This window comes from Chlorocebus sabaeus, chromosome 18 (assembly GCF_047675955.1).
Source record: "Chlorocebus sabaeus isolate Y175 chromosome 18, mChlSab1.0.hap1, whole genome shotgun sequence".
NCBI classification, from domain to species: domain Eukaryota; kingdom Metazoa; phylum Chordata; class Mammalia; order Primates; family Cercopithecidae; genus Chlorocebus; species Chlorocebus sabaeus.
This window is the reverse complement of record NC_132921.1, coordinates 954,978-967,112: the sequence shown is the minus strand read 5'-3', so window position 1 is coordinate 967,112 and position 12,135 is coordinate 954,978. Positions and strand designations below refer to the sequence as shown.

The 12,135-nt window shown below is 55.2% G+C and overlaps 1 protein-coding gene across 4 annotated transcripts in view; it reads left to right on the top strand.

Annotated features, from left to right (window-relative positions):
- The window catches only part of CTDP1 (CTD phosphatase subunit 1), a 74,097-nt gene that overhangs the window by 56,005 nt on the left and 5,957 nt on the right, over window positions 1–12,135 (top strand). For all 4 annotated transcript variants that reach the window (XM_008013717.3, XM_008013719.3, XM_008013715.3 and 1 more), the window contains one exon: window positions 2,621–2,787. In XM_008013717.3, the coding sequence (XP_008011908.2) occupies window positions 2,621–2,787 (167 nt within the window). The remainder of the gene's footprint in view (window positions 1–2,620; window positions 2,788–12,135) is intronic.

Below are 12,135 nucleotides of genomic sequence, written 5' to 3'. Positions count from 1 at the left end.
TCTGAGTGTGGAAGGCAGCTGGGCCGGGTGTGCTGACGCGTTTTCGGCCTGTGATGGGCTCATCTGGACATGACCCCATCCTGAGTCCAGGGGCCTCTGTGGTACAGAAAACTGTTTTCAAAGAGTGCGGTCACCTGTTTTGTAACCACAAGCCCAGGAAAGATAGGTGTTGTTCCCACACTGATACGTTCACATGAGTCAGGCAGAAAGAGGGAGAGGAGATCGGAGCACGGTGTAGGTGAGGTCAGGTTTTAACGTGTGCCCATGTTTCTGGTTTGGCTGTGCCAAGCGTGCCTCCAGATCTTCCAGATGGCAGCAAAGGGACACGTGCCGGGCCGCCCTGCGTCACCAGGGTTGGCACAGACGTCTGAGGCCTCCCAGGTGGGCCGCCACGCTAGCGAAGGTCCCTCGGGGTCCCTGGGTTGCCTGCTGGCCGGCCCTCCTGCCCTTGGCTGTCAGATGTAAAACAACAGATTTTTAACAGTGCCTTTTTTTCTCTCTTGACAAGGTATGATGCAGTGTTAAAGGCCCTAAGTATTTCAGAATAGAATTGAATAGAATTATTCCCATAGGAGATTTGTCATCAAAACAGTAAATACAGTGATGTAAGCATTCTGGTGAAGTGTGAACAGCAGTAACGTCTTGAAGTAACTAGATGCTCTGATTAAATACCAGTTCACGCCAGCGTCTCTGGTAATGTGTTACTTTCAGGGATTGTTATCGTGACCTGATGATAAAGCCGCTGCCTCAGCTAATTAACTGTTGGTGAAAATGTTTCTGCCTTTTGATGATTCGGGCCAGGGCATGTGTGCTGTGACTCGCTGGACAGTGGCGATGGGATTGAAATTGCAGACTGGGTGGGCTGGATGAGTCGGCCTCCGTGCGGGCCGGGGGCTGAGCCGTGATTTCTGATCAAAGCGGCCTCACACCGAGCCCCTGTGACTCTGGACTCGGCCTCCCCTGCTCCGAACTGCGCCTGTCTCAGGAGTTGTGCTCCGTCCTCTGTGGCCGTTTCTCGTACCTGCTGCGGGGGTGGGGTTGGGTCTGTGTCCGTGAATGCCCCTCGAGGCCCCCGCCAGGTGTGTACACCCAGACCCCTCCTGGGAAGCAGCCTGCACTGGGAGACTGTGGACAGGCCGCCTCACCTGCCTGTCTTGGGGACCACACGGCTGTGCCTTTGCACACAGACGCCCTCAGCATGGAGAGCTGTGAGCAGGGCTGTGCTCTTGGAAAGGGAGCTCCCAAGAGAGCTGCCCAGCAGCACCCCCCCAACGTGCCAGCACCCCCCAATGTGCCAGCACCCCCCCCCAGCGTGCCAGCACCCCCCCAACGTGCCAGCACCCCCCCAATGTGCCAGCAGCCCCCCAGCGTGCCAGCACCCCCCCCCAACGTGCCAGCACCCCCCCCCAATGTGCCAGCAACCCCCCAACGTGATCCATGCTGGACACAAACACTCCTCCCTCCGCTGGCCATCGGCCGAGCGGGCCCCTCGACGCTGGGTGCGGGCTCTTTCTGCACGTCCTTCTCCCATCTCCATGCAGCTCCGGAAAGGAGGTGAGAACTTGAGTTCACCTCCCCGCACAGGGCTCAGCCTCTCCCGCCGCCACAGCGAGGCACTGACGGCACCCATTTTCTGCCCGCTGAGGTTCGGGGAGGCTGAGGATTGGATGCGGCGCTCCCATCACCTGCTCGCTCGCCTGCCGCCTGTTTCTGCTCCCATCCGCGGCACGCGTGTCAGGCCTGGGACTGGCTGAGCTCACCCCAGGTGTTCAGGAGTCACCCTCTCTGCATGTGCCCCAAATTGGAGGCGTGCCCAGAGCGAGCGGGCGGGCATCTTAGCGAGTGTCCCTGTGGCGCGGCCACGGCTCCACTCCCAGGTGGCTGCTCTCCTCCCAGATTCCAGGATGGGAAGGACTGAGGTGCCTCCGGAAAGCCCCGTCCCTCAGGAGTCGTGCTGCGAATCTCACTGATCTTGAGAATTTCAAGCAAATATACTGATTATTCACCATAAAATCCAACAGTGCACTAGGAATAAAGTCCCTGTTCACATAAGGGACAGAAGGAATTTAAACCCAATCTTTGCCTGCGAACCGCCTGTCTGGGTTTGCTCTTTCACCCGGGGCTTTGTTAAGGATTGGTTGAGTTTCAAACCCCAGGGCTCAGGTAGAAAGCAGAGTCCCACCTCCAGCCCCCACCCTGCTGCACTCAGAGCCCTGGACTCTGCCGGGAGAAGGCCTGTTGCGGGGGGACGGGGCCCGGGAAGGAGGTCTGTCGCTGACTCTTTTTTTTTTTTTTTTTTTTTTTTTTTTTTTTTTGAGACGGAGTCTCGCTCTGTCGCCCGGGCTGCAGTGGCCGGATCTCAGCTCACTGCAAGCTCCACCTCCCAGGTTTACGCCATTCTCCTGCCTCAGCCTCCCGAGTAGCTGGGACTACAGGCGCCCACCACCTCGCCCGGCTATTTTTTTGTATTTTTTAGTAGAGACGGGGTTTCACCGTGTTAGCCAGGATGGACTCAATCTCCTGACCTCGTGATCCGCCTGTCTCGGCCTCCCAAAGTGCTGGGATTACAGGCTTGAGCCACCGCACCCGGCCCTGTTGCTGACTCTTGGCCATTTGTCAGGTGGACGACATCCTCGGAGAAGGCAGCGATGACAGCGACAGCGAGAAGAGGAGGCCTGAGGAGCAGGAGGAGGAGCCCCAGCCCCGGACGCCAGGGGCTCACAGGGAGCGGACACTCGGGGCAGCGGCGTCCAGTGAGAGGAGCGCGGCAGGCGGCCGGGGGCCCAGGTGAGTGTGGGGTCGGAGGTGGGAGGGGTGACGCGGGCTCCCAGAGGTGACTCTGCTGTTGATGGACCACCAGCTGTATCTTGTTCTTTATGCCCGTCCCCCCTTCTGTGTGTGAAACCAGCAGCTTCCAAACTCAGCAGGCCCTGGTGGTGGCCGCTTGGCTGTCTCCATGTCATCTTACATGTGCGCAGGCGTGTGTGGGGTCTGCACGTATGCAAGGAGTGTATGGAGTTCTACATGTGTGCGCAGGTGTGTGTGCGGTGTCTGCACGTGTGCAAGGAGTGTATGGAGTTCTGCATGTGTGCGCAGGCATGTGTGCGGTGTCTGCACACGTGCCGTCTGTTGATTCTTAGTGTTCAACATGAAGACTGCGTCTGTTGTTCCCTCTGCCCTGCCAATATCAACATGTCACGGATGGGGGTGTGGAATGACTCGGTATTTCCTGTGACCATAAATTGCTCTTACCAAATAGAATAGGACACGGTGATGCTGTTCCCTTTCTTAAACATCTGTTTTGCCTGGATTTGATAATTATCTCACTTTTGTTAGCTTTCTTCCTTTTTACCTGTTTCTGAATCCCTGGCCACCTCTCCACTCCACTCCCCCGGCCTCCCCCCACCTGCCCTGCTCGCTGCCCCCAGGAGTTGCCTTCCTCACTCTCTGGGGTGTTCTCTGTCTCTGCGTTTTGGTGGAATACATCTCCCAGAAGCTTCCTGAGAAGGTGTCTTTGTCCTGTCCATATGTCCGCAGTCGGCGGGATGCGTAATCCCCAGGTGGCACCATCTCCTTGAGGATTTAGAAGCACAGCTCCCGCCTTTAGCTCCGGGGCTGCTCCGAGCCCGTCCGAGGTAACCTCGGAGGCTTTGTCTTGCTTGCCCGTTAGACAGGATGTGGCCCCCCAGGTCCTGCCGACATCCTCAGTACAGACGCGTGTCCCGAGGATTTTCCCTGAGAACTTGGTAACCTCGGAGGCTTTGTCTTGCTTGCCCGTTAGACAGGATGTGGCCCCCCAGGTCCTGCCGACATCCTCAGTACAGACGCGTGTCCCGAGGATTTTCCCTGAGAACTTGGCCTCCAGAGCCTTCTTGCGGCTGCTGCCGGGCTTTGGGGCCAGTAAACCTCTGCATCCTGTTTCCTCACCTGTGAAATGAGGTAGGAGCAGCACCAGCCTCAGAGGGGCTACTCCCAGCTTCAGCAGGCGAGCAGGGGGCGCTCCAGGTGCACGTCTGGCGTCTGTGGTGAAGAAAACAGTGCAGACTGCTTGCTTTCTCCGCTGAAGTGGTTCTCCCCACGTCTGGTCTTACTCTTAGGCTCTCCTGTAGGTGAATAAACATTTCAAGAAAAGAATGTAACTCATTCAGGCAATCCAGTTACAAAATTGGTCCAGAAATTCCAACCACAAATGCAGACAAGACAAGATAGTCATTGTTCCATTTGCAAGAATTACAGAAAATCACTTGATTTTCTGCTCTGTGGTTTAGCAGGGAAATGAGTGCAGCTTCTCTCCGGGCAGCCCACCATGTGCTTACCATGTAGGAAGCAGTATTTTCCAGCTGTGTTGAAATGATGTGAAGTTGTTTTAGGAGAGATTCTGAAATTCTGTATTGGGTGGTAACATGCCTTGGTTTTTCCCACATGAATTACGGGATGGTTTGCCTGGCCTGCCTTCACTTTCGGTGTAGACCCGTTGGGTCTGTTGTGAAGCTCTGGGGTCAGGCCTGGGGAAGGTGGTGCACTGGGGGCCTCTGGGAGGGTTCCACTGCTCTCCCCCAAAGACCCTCTAGGCCAGGGCTAAGCTGAGCCAGCTCCAAGGATTCTGTCTGCCGCGGCCATGTTAGTGTCTGGATTTGCAGCGTGCTCTGGGTATGAACATAGGTGGTTTTAACCTGATAATTTTTTTCTAATTAAAAGAAGAAACTCAAAGTGCTTTTCCACTAAGACTGGTGGAGTGTTGCTGATATCCATCCATGTCATCCAGGACACATGCCACGTCCGTGCCTCCCCCTGTGGGCACCTGGACGTGGCACTCAGCGGGTCGGGACCCAGAGCTACAGAGGACTTTGGGGCCAGGACTGGAGTTAGCACCCCTGGGTTTTTCTTTTTTTTTTGCTAAATGACCTGCCCATGGCGGAACTGAACCTCACTGGTGAAACCATGCGGACGAGATTAGACCCTCTACGTTGGGGTGTCTTCCATGCTGCTCTCCCAGCTGCAGGAGGCGGTTGGGGCTGTGCCTCTCCATTCTGGCTCCTCAGTCAAGGACCGGATCGTTACTGTAATCGCCGTTTCACTCCATGTCTTAGGGACTGGGTGGGCTTGGGTGATTTTAGAATTTGAGATCAGGAGAATAAAGCGTCCTGGGTGTCTGTTCAGATTCTGCTGCGCAGCCTTCATCCCCGCCGCCGGGACGGTGGGACTCTCATCCCCGCCTCCCGGATGGGTGGGACTCCGGACTCGGCGCTTGCTCACAGCCTTCATCTCTGCCGCCGGGACAGGTGGGACGGGTGGGACTCTCACCTCCGCCGCCGGGACGGGTGGGACTCTCACCTCTGCCACCGGGATGGTGGGACTCGGGTCTCGGCACTTGCTCACAGCCTTCATCTCTGCTGCCGGGACGGGTGGGAGTCGGCACTTGCCCCTTGCCTGCGCCACGTCTGCCGTTTGCGGGTCGCTGTGGGCGTGTGGCTGTGATAGCAACCTGACTGCTGGAGGCCATGTGTGCCCCTGGAAAGGGTGGGGCAGTGGGGTCTGTTCAGCTTCCTGTCTGCTGGTTTTTGTGACTCTTGGGCTTTGGGGACCTCACTTCTTCCTTAAAGACCAGGGGACTTGGGGCCTTCCGGTTTTATTTCGTTCCTGTTTATGGGGTATTCAGTGAGACATGAATGGTTTGAAATTGTTCACATGAAATTTTTGCTTGTGATGAAGTAAATGTGGTTTTAGTTTTTTTAGTTTTGTGTGTCGAACATGTCGGTTTCATCGTGATGCTTTCCCATGTGGCGACACATTCCGTACGGAAGCTGGAGGCAGCTCCGCTTTTCCTGGCCGTGCTCTGGCTGGTGGGACGTCTTGCTAATTTCGCATGGCCAAGAATCTTAATGTCAGTTGAACTTGAAAATGAGTTTTAACAGAAGGGGGAAGGTTGTGTTTTTTACTTGTCTACCAAGAAGTGATTCATTCTTCCCTCAAGTCAACAAACATCAGATGCCTGCTCTATATGCAGCTGCCTGCCGGGCACTTTCGCTCCTTAAAGTAAATCCTCAAAATAAAAAACCAAACAAGGCATCTTCAGAATGTTTAAGGATCTCACAGACACATGGTCCCACCACCAGTTCCAGCTACTGAAAAAAACAGGCACCCGGGTGAGGCGAGGTCTCCTGCTCAGGTGATCTGTCCCTGAGCCCGTGGTTAGGTGAGGTCTCCGTGCGGTTGATCTGTCCCTGAGCCCGTGGTTAGGTGAGGTCCCCGTGCGGTTGATCTGTCCCTGAGCCAGTGGTTAGGTGAGGTCTCCGTGCGGTTGGTCTGTCCCTGAGCCCGTGGTTAGGTGAGGTCTCCGTGCGGTTGATCTGTCCCTGAGCCCTTGGTTAGGTGAGGTCCCCGTGCGGTTGATCTGTCCCTGAGCCCGTGGTTAGGTGAGGTCCCCGTGCAGTTGATCTGTCCCTGAGCCAGTGGTTAGGTGAGGTCTCCGTGCGGTTGATCTGTCCCTGAGCCCGTGGTTAGGTGAGGTCCCCGTGCAGTTGATCTGTCCCTGAGCCCGTGGTTAGGTGAGGTCTCCGTGCGGTTGATCTGTCCCTGAGCCCGTGGTTGGGTGAGGTCCCCGTGCGGTTGATCTGTCCCTGAGCCCGTGGTTAGGTGAGGTCCCCGTGCGGTTGATCTGTCCCTGAGCCCGTGGTTGGGTGAGGTCCCCGTGCGGTTGATCTGTCCCTGAGCCCGTGGTTAGGTGAGGTCCCCGTGCGGTTGGTCTGTCCCTGAGCCCGTGGTTGGGTGAGGTCCCCGTGCGGTTGATCTGTCCCTGAGCCTGTCCTTTTATGCTTTTGGTTGCCGGAGGTGAGTCATCGCTCACAGAGGCAACTTTAAAATATGCCATACCCTTTTTCAGATCATTCCTAGAGTTCGTGGAGAAGTGAAAACGACATTGAGTTAACTGCCAAGAAACATAGCATAGCATTGGTGGGAGCAGCAAGAAGATGAGCTGGTTGTTCCCATGGTCTGTTGACAGAGACAACAGCTGACGACGGCTCCCTAAGTACTTGGAGATTTTAGTCCTGGCGCCGTTTCCTGTCCCATCTGGTGCAGTGATAAACAGGAAAGGAAAACAGCACCACATTTTAAAGGCTTAGTTTCCTGACACGACTACCCAGATCCCAACACTCAGCTCTTCTCCACGGGGGCGTGTGATCAGCCTGCATGGGAGACGCGGGGCAGCAGTCCGGGCCCTTCTGAGGTTGACCTCCTCTTGTCCGTTTGGGAGGGTTGCGTGAGCTCCCACTTAGACAACGGGGAGTAGTGCTCCACCAGAAACACTCACACATCAAAGTTGGGTTTAATCTTGGATAATTAACTAAGAAAGATAATCTTCAGAAGAGAGAGGAGCAGAAAAACTATTCAAAGACTTAATGACTGAAAACTCCCCAAATTTAATGGAAAACATTAATTTGTATGTCCCAGAAGCTCAGCAAACTCCAAGTAGGATGAACACAGAGATCCTCACCCGGGCACATCCCATTGGAATGGAAATGCCAGGAACAGGGGTGGGGGCCCAGAGGAAGCATGAGGCATCACAGGGGAGAGGCCTGGGGGCAGCAGAGGAAGCATGAGGTGGAGGCGTGAGGTCAGCAGAGGAGGCATGAGGCATCCAGGAGAGAGGCCTGGGAGCACCAGAGGAAGCGTTAGGCGTTGCAGGAGAGAGGCCTGAGGACAGCAGAGGAAGCCTGAGGCGTCCGCGGAAGAGAGGCCTGAGGGCAACAGAGGAAGCATGAGACGGAGGCCTGAGGGCAACAGAGGAGATGTTATGGGAGAGAGGCCTGAGGGTGGGAGAGCCCATCACACCAGGCCGCTTCTCCTCAGAGATGGGACCACCACACCCAGGCCCCTGTATGCAGCAAAACAACCTTTCCAAAACAAAGGCAGGGTTTTCCCAGACAAAGTGGGAATTCAGTAGCAGACACACCTCACAAGAAGTTCTAAAGGAAGCGCTTCAGGCTGAAAGCAGGTGACCTGGATGAAAATCTGAATCCGCACAAACAAGCAGAGCGCCAGGAATGGAGGTTTCGTAACTCTGTAAGGTAGCGTGTTGCTTCTTCTTTTTTCTCTTGATTTAAAAAGCAATATGGTTTTATAGTATAAGACTCTGTGCCCGGGCATGTGGTGGCTGTGACTCACGCCTGTAATCTCAGCACTTTGGGAGGCTGAGGCGGGCAGATCACTTGAGGTCAGGAGTTCGAGACTAACCTGGCCAACATGGTGAAACCCTGTCTCTACTAAAAATACAAAAAGTAGCCAGGTGTGGTGGCAGACGCCTGTAATTTCAGCTACTCAGGAGGCTGAGGCAGGAGAATCACTAGAACCCAGAGAGCAGAGGTTGCGGTGAGCCAAGATCACACCACTGCACTCCTGCCTGGGCCACAGAGCGAGACCCTGTCTCAAAAACGAAAAATAACCAAACAACTCTTTGTACCTAATTCTGTTGTTGGGCCCATACCATGTGGGGATGTAACGTCAGCCAGTAGCCGTGCCGAGGAGGGGCCTGGGATGAAATGGCGGCCCATGGTGACCAGAATTTACAGCAAGAGCTGAAGATTCCCAGGAGTGCTGAACAAGAAGGTCGGTCTCACGTGCTCCAAGTGTGCACCTGCTCCCCCTCCTGCTGTAAATAATTCAACGACGTATTGTTGGGTTTGTGGCGTGCGTGGGTGTGGTATTGTAAAAGTGAAGCACGGCTGGGTGCAGTGGCTCACGCCTGTAATCCTAGCACTTTGGGAGGCTGAGGTGGGCAGATTGCCTGAGTTCAGGAGATCAAGAACAGCCTGGACAACACCGTGAAACCCTCTCTCTACTAACATACAAAAAATTAGCTGGACGTGGCAGCGTGCGCCTGTAGTCCCAGCTATGCAGGAGGCTGAGGCAGGAGAATGGCTGGAACCTGGGAAGCAGAGATTGCAATGAGCCGAGATCATGTCACTGCACTCCACCCTGGGCGACAGAACGAGACTCCATCTCAAAAAAAAAAAAAAAATAGCATAAAGTAAGTTAGAGTCTGAGTGTGCACCTTCTCCCCTCCTGCTGTAAATAATTACAACGGCATATTGTTGGGTTCGTGGCATGTATGGACGTGATATTGTAGCAGTGAAACACTAAGTGGGGAGGGGCTGAGCTATGCAGCAGCTATGTCTCCATATCGAATTGGAATTAGGCCAGCATAAGTCCGAAATTGATTCTGATGGAGTGAGATACATGTATGCTAAACCCAAGAGCAGACGCTAAGGAAGTAACTCAAAATACATCATGAAACAGATCATAAAAATGTGAAAGGAAAATAAACCTCGGTCCCACCGTCACGAAACTGAAGGGAAAAGTCACTCTGGGAACTGCCCAGGGCCAGCCTGCCGCCCATTCTATCCAAAGCCACCCTCTGCTCACTGAGACAGAGGCAGATCTGACGGCCTCCCTGGGAGAGGCTGATCTGAAACTCAGAAGAATGCAGCCATTTGTGTCTCGCCTGCCTGTGACCTGGAAGCTCTCCCTGGTTCCAGCGGTCCCACCTTTCCAGACGGAACCAGTGTTCATCTCAGGTGTGTTCTTTTGTGTCTCGTGTCTCCCTAACTCGTATAAAACTGAGCTCTGCCCGACCACCTCAGGCACATGTCAGGACCCCCTGAGGTCATATCACGGGCGTGTGCCCCCAGCCTGGGCAAAATAAACTTTTTAAGTTAACTGAGACCTGTCACACTTGGAGTTCACAAAAGGAACCAAAATGTTATGTTAAAAAATACTCACTTAATGCAAAAGAAAACAGAAATGGGAAAACAGGAGCTCAAACTCCATGAGACATGAAAAACAGCAGAGTGGCAGGTGTGAATGTGAGGGGGTTCAGAGCTTTAACTATGAGTGGATGAACGTTCAGTCAGGGGACAGCACCCGTGGGAAAGCTGGAGTGTTATCCTAATGTCGGAGAAGACTGAATTTAAAGAATGCTTCTCCAAGTCAAGAAGGACACTTTATAATGAGCACGGGTGGAACTACGATGCTAAGAGCTGGATCCATCGGGCAGATGTGACAGTTGCTAGCACGTGTGCTCCGGAAGTGAGAACCAACTCACCAGAGGCAGAAACTGACAAGCAAAGGGAGAGGCGGGCACGGCGAGACTGCAGAGGTTCCCCCACTGCTCAGCCGTGGGAGGCAACGTGGGAGGACGCTGCCCCTGGGAGGGCCACAGACCAGTCCTGAAGCTCTTACGGGAACACAGGAGACCCTGGAGGGTCTTTCGGAAGAGCCGGCCAGAGGACACACGTCCTACTTCAGAGCGATGGAGGCTGCGGCGCTGGTGTGATAACGGTGTGGTGAGCCTTGGCGCAGAAGTGTCCACCCCGGAACGGCCCCATGTCCGAGGCCTGCTGGCTCTCAGCAGGGTCCCAGGCCACTCCCTGGGAAAGACCTGTGCGTCCCGTGAGGGGGGTGGGGAATCGGAAGGGCTCTCAGCAGGGTCCCAGGCCACTCCCTGTGAAAGACCTGTGCGTCCTGTGAGGGGGGTGGGGAATCGGAAGGTGACGCTGGGATTTGGAGGTGTCGCCACGACACGTGAGTTCATGTGAGTTTCAGGCATTTCCAGAGCAGCTGTAACAAGCGTGGCTGTAATAAGCGTGGCCGTAACGAGTGTGGATGATTTTTGTGGAGAAGATGAGCGGTCAGCACACGTACGTGTTGTGACTGGATCGTGCGTCTCTCCTGCGTGTTCTGACCCTGTGGCCTCTCCAGGGTTTGCCCCTCGAGAGTGTTGGAGGTGTAGGCTGTGTTCGTTCTCCCTGCGCACAGTGTGCGGAGTTTTGGTTTGTGAAGATTTGCTTTTCTGTATTTTCAGTTACACAAACATGCATCTCTTGGAAAAGTGAGAGCCTTTTGACAAGCGCTGTCACTGTGAACAGGTCGGAAGGCCCTGCCTTGCCCACCCCATACTTAGGGGCTTAAGAAACAAGGCCTCCCTGTTGCCTGGGCTGGAGTGCAGTGGCACAATCGTGGTTCACTAATTCCTGGGCTCAAGGGATCCTCCCGCCTCAGCCTTCCAAGTAGCTAGGACCACAGGTGTGGACCACCATGCCTGGCTAATGTTTTTAAAGTTTTTTTGTAGAGATGGGGACTCGCTGTGTTGCCCATTGAGACCAGCCTGGTCTCAAACTCCTGGCCTCCAGCGATCCTCCCACCTCCGCCTCCCAAAGTGCTGGGCCTACAGGCGTGAACACCGTGCCCGCCGTGCCTACGGGTGCTAAGGTGGTCTTTGGCGCACCAGGCTGAAGGCTCCTAGTTGCGTGCCTTGACTACGTGCTGCCGGCCACTCCAGTGCCTGCAGTTTAGAATTTGGGTACAGAGCTGCTGCATCGAATGGTTTTTTAATGGTTGCCCAGTAAGTGAGACACATTCATTTTTTCCCAGTCCTTTCACACCGATACATGAAGCAGCAATTCTCACCCTAAAAAACCTCACTGAACTTCTCACTTTCAAGAGCCCCGCCTGGGAGCAGCACTCGGAGGGGGGTTGGGTGCGGTGAGCACCCACCGGGTCCCTGCTCCTCTTCCTGTAACGCACACAGGTTAATTCTCATGCTGTGAGATTGCTGAGGAGAGCGTGACGATGTCCACGCCCAGAGCTGTGGCATCCCCGCCAGGGCCCTGTGGGGACTGGGGCTCAGGTGCAGACGCCGCAGAGGGAGGGCACCGCTGTCTCTTACTGGGCCTGGGCCTGGACCCAGGCCCGCTCTCAGCAGCAGACCGACTACTGCCGCCTGCTCTCCTTGGCGGAGCCCGGCCCCGTGCTGTAGGGGGTTGGACTGTTGGGTCTCTGCTCACGTCATCTGGCAGGTTCCCTGCAGGTCCCCGTGGAGCGCAGAGCCCCCCACGCTGCCCTCACGCCATGTTCCACTCTAGGGTGCATTGGGGAAATAATCCGCCATGCGCAGAGCCTCCCACAGGCATCCCAGCGCGTGCAGACCTGGCCATGCCAGCGTGGGTTTTCAGGGGCGTGGCAGCCTCACTGAGCAGCACCGACGTTCCCTCTTTTTCCAGCAGCCGTGCTGGTGGCGGCCACGGGAACCCTGTGCCTGGATTGCTCCGTCCTTGTTGGATTAGATGCTGGTGTGAC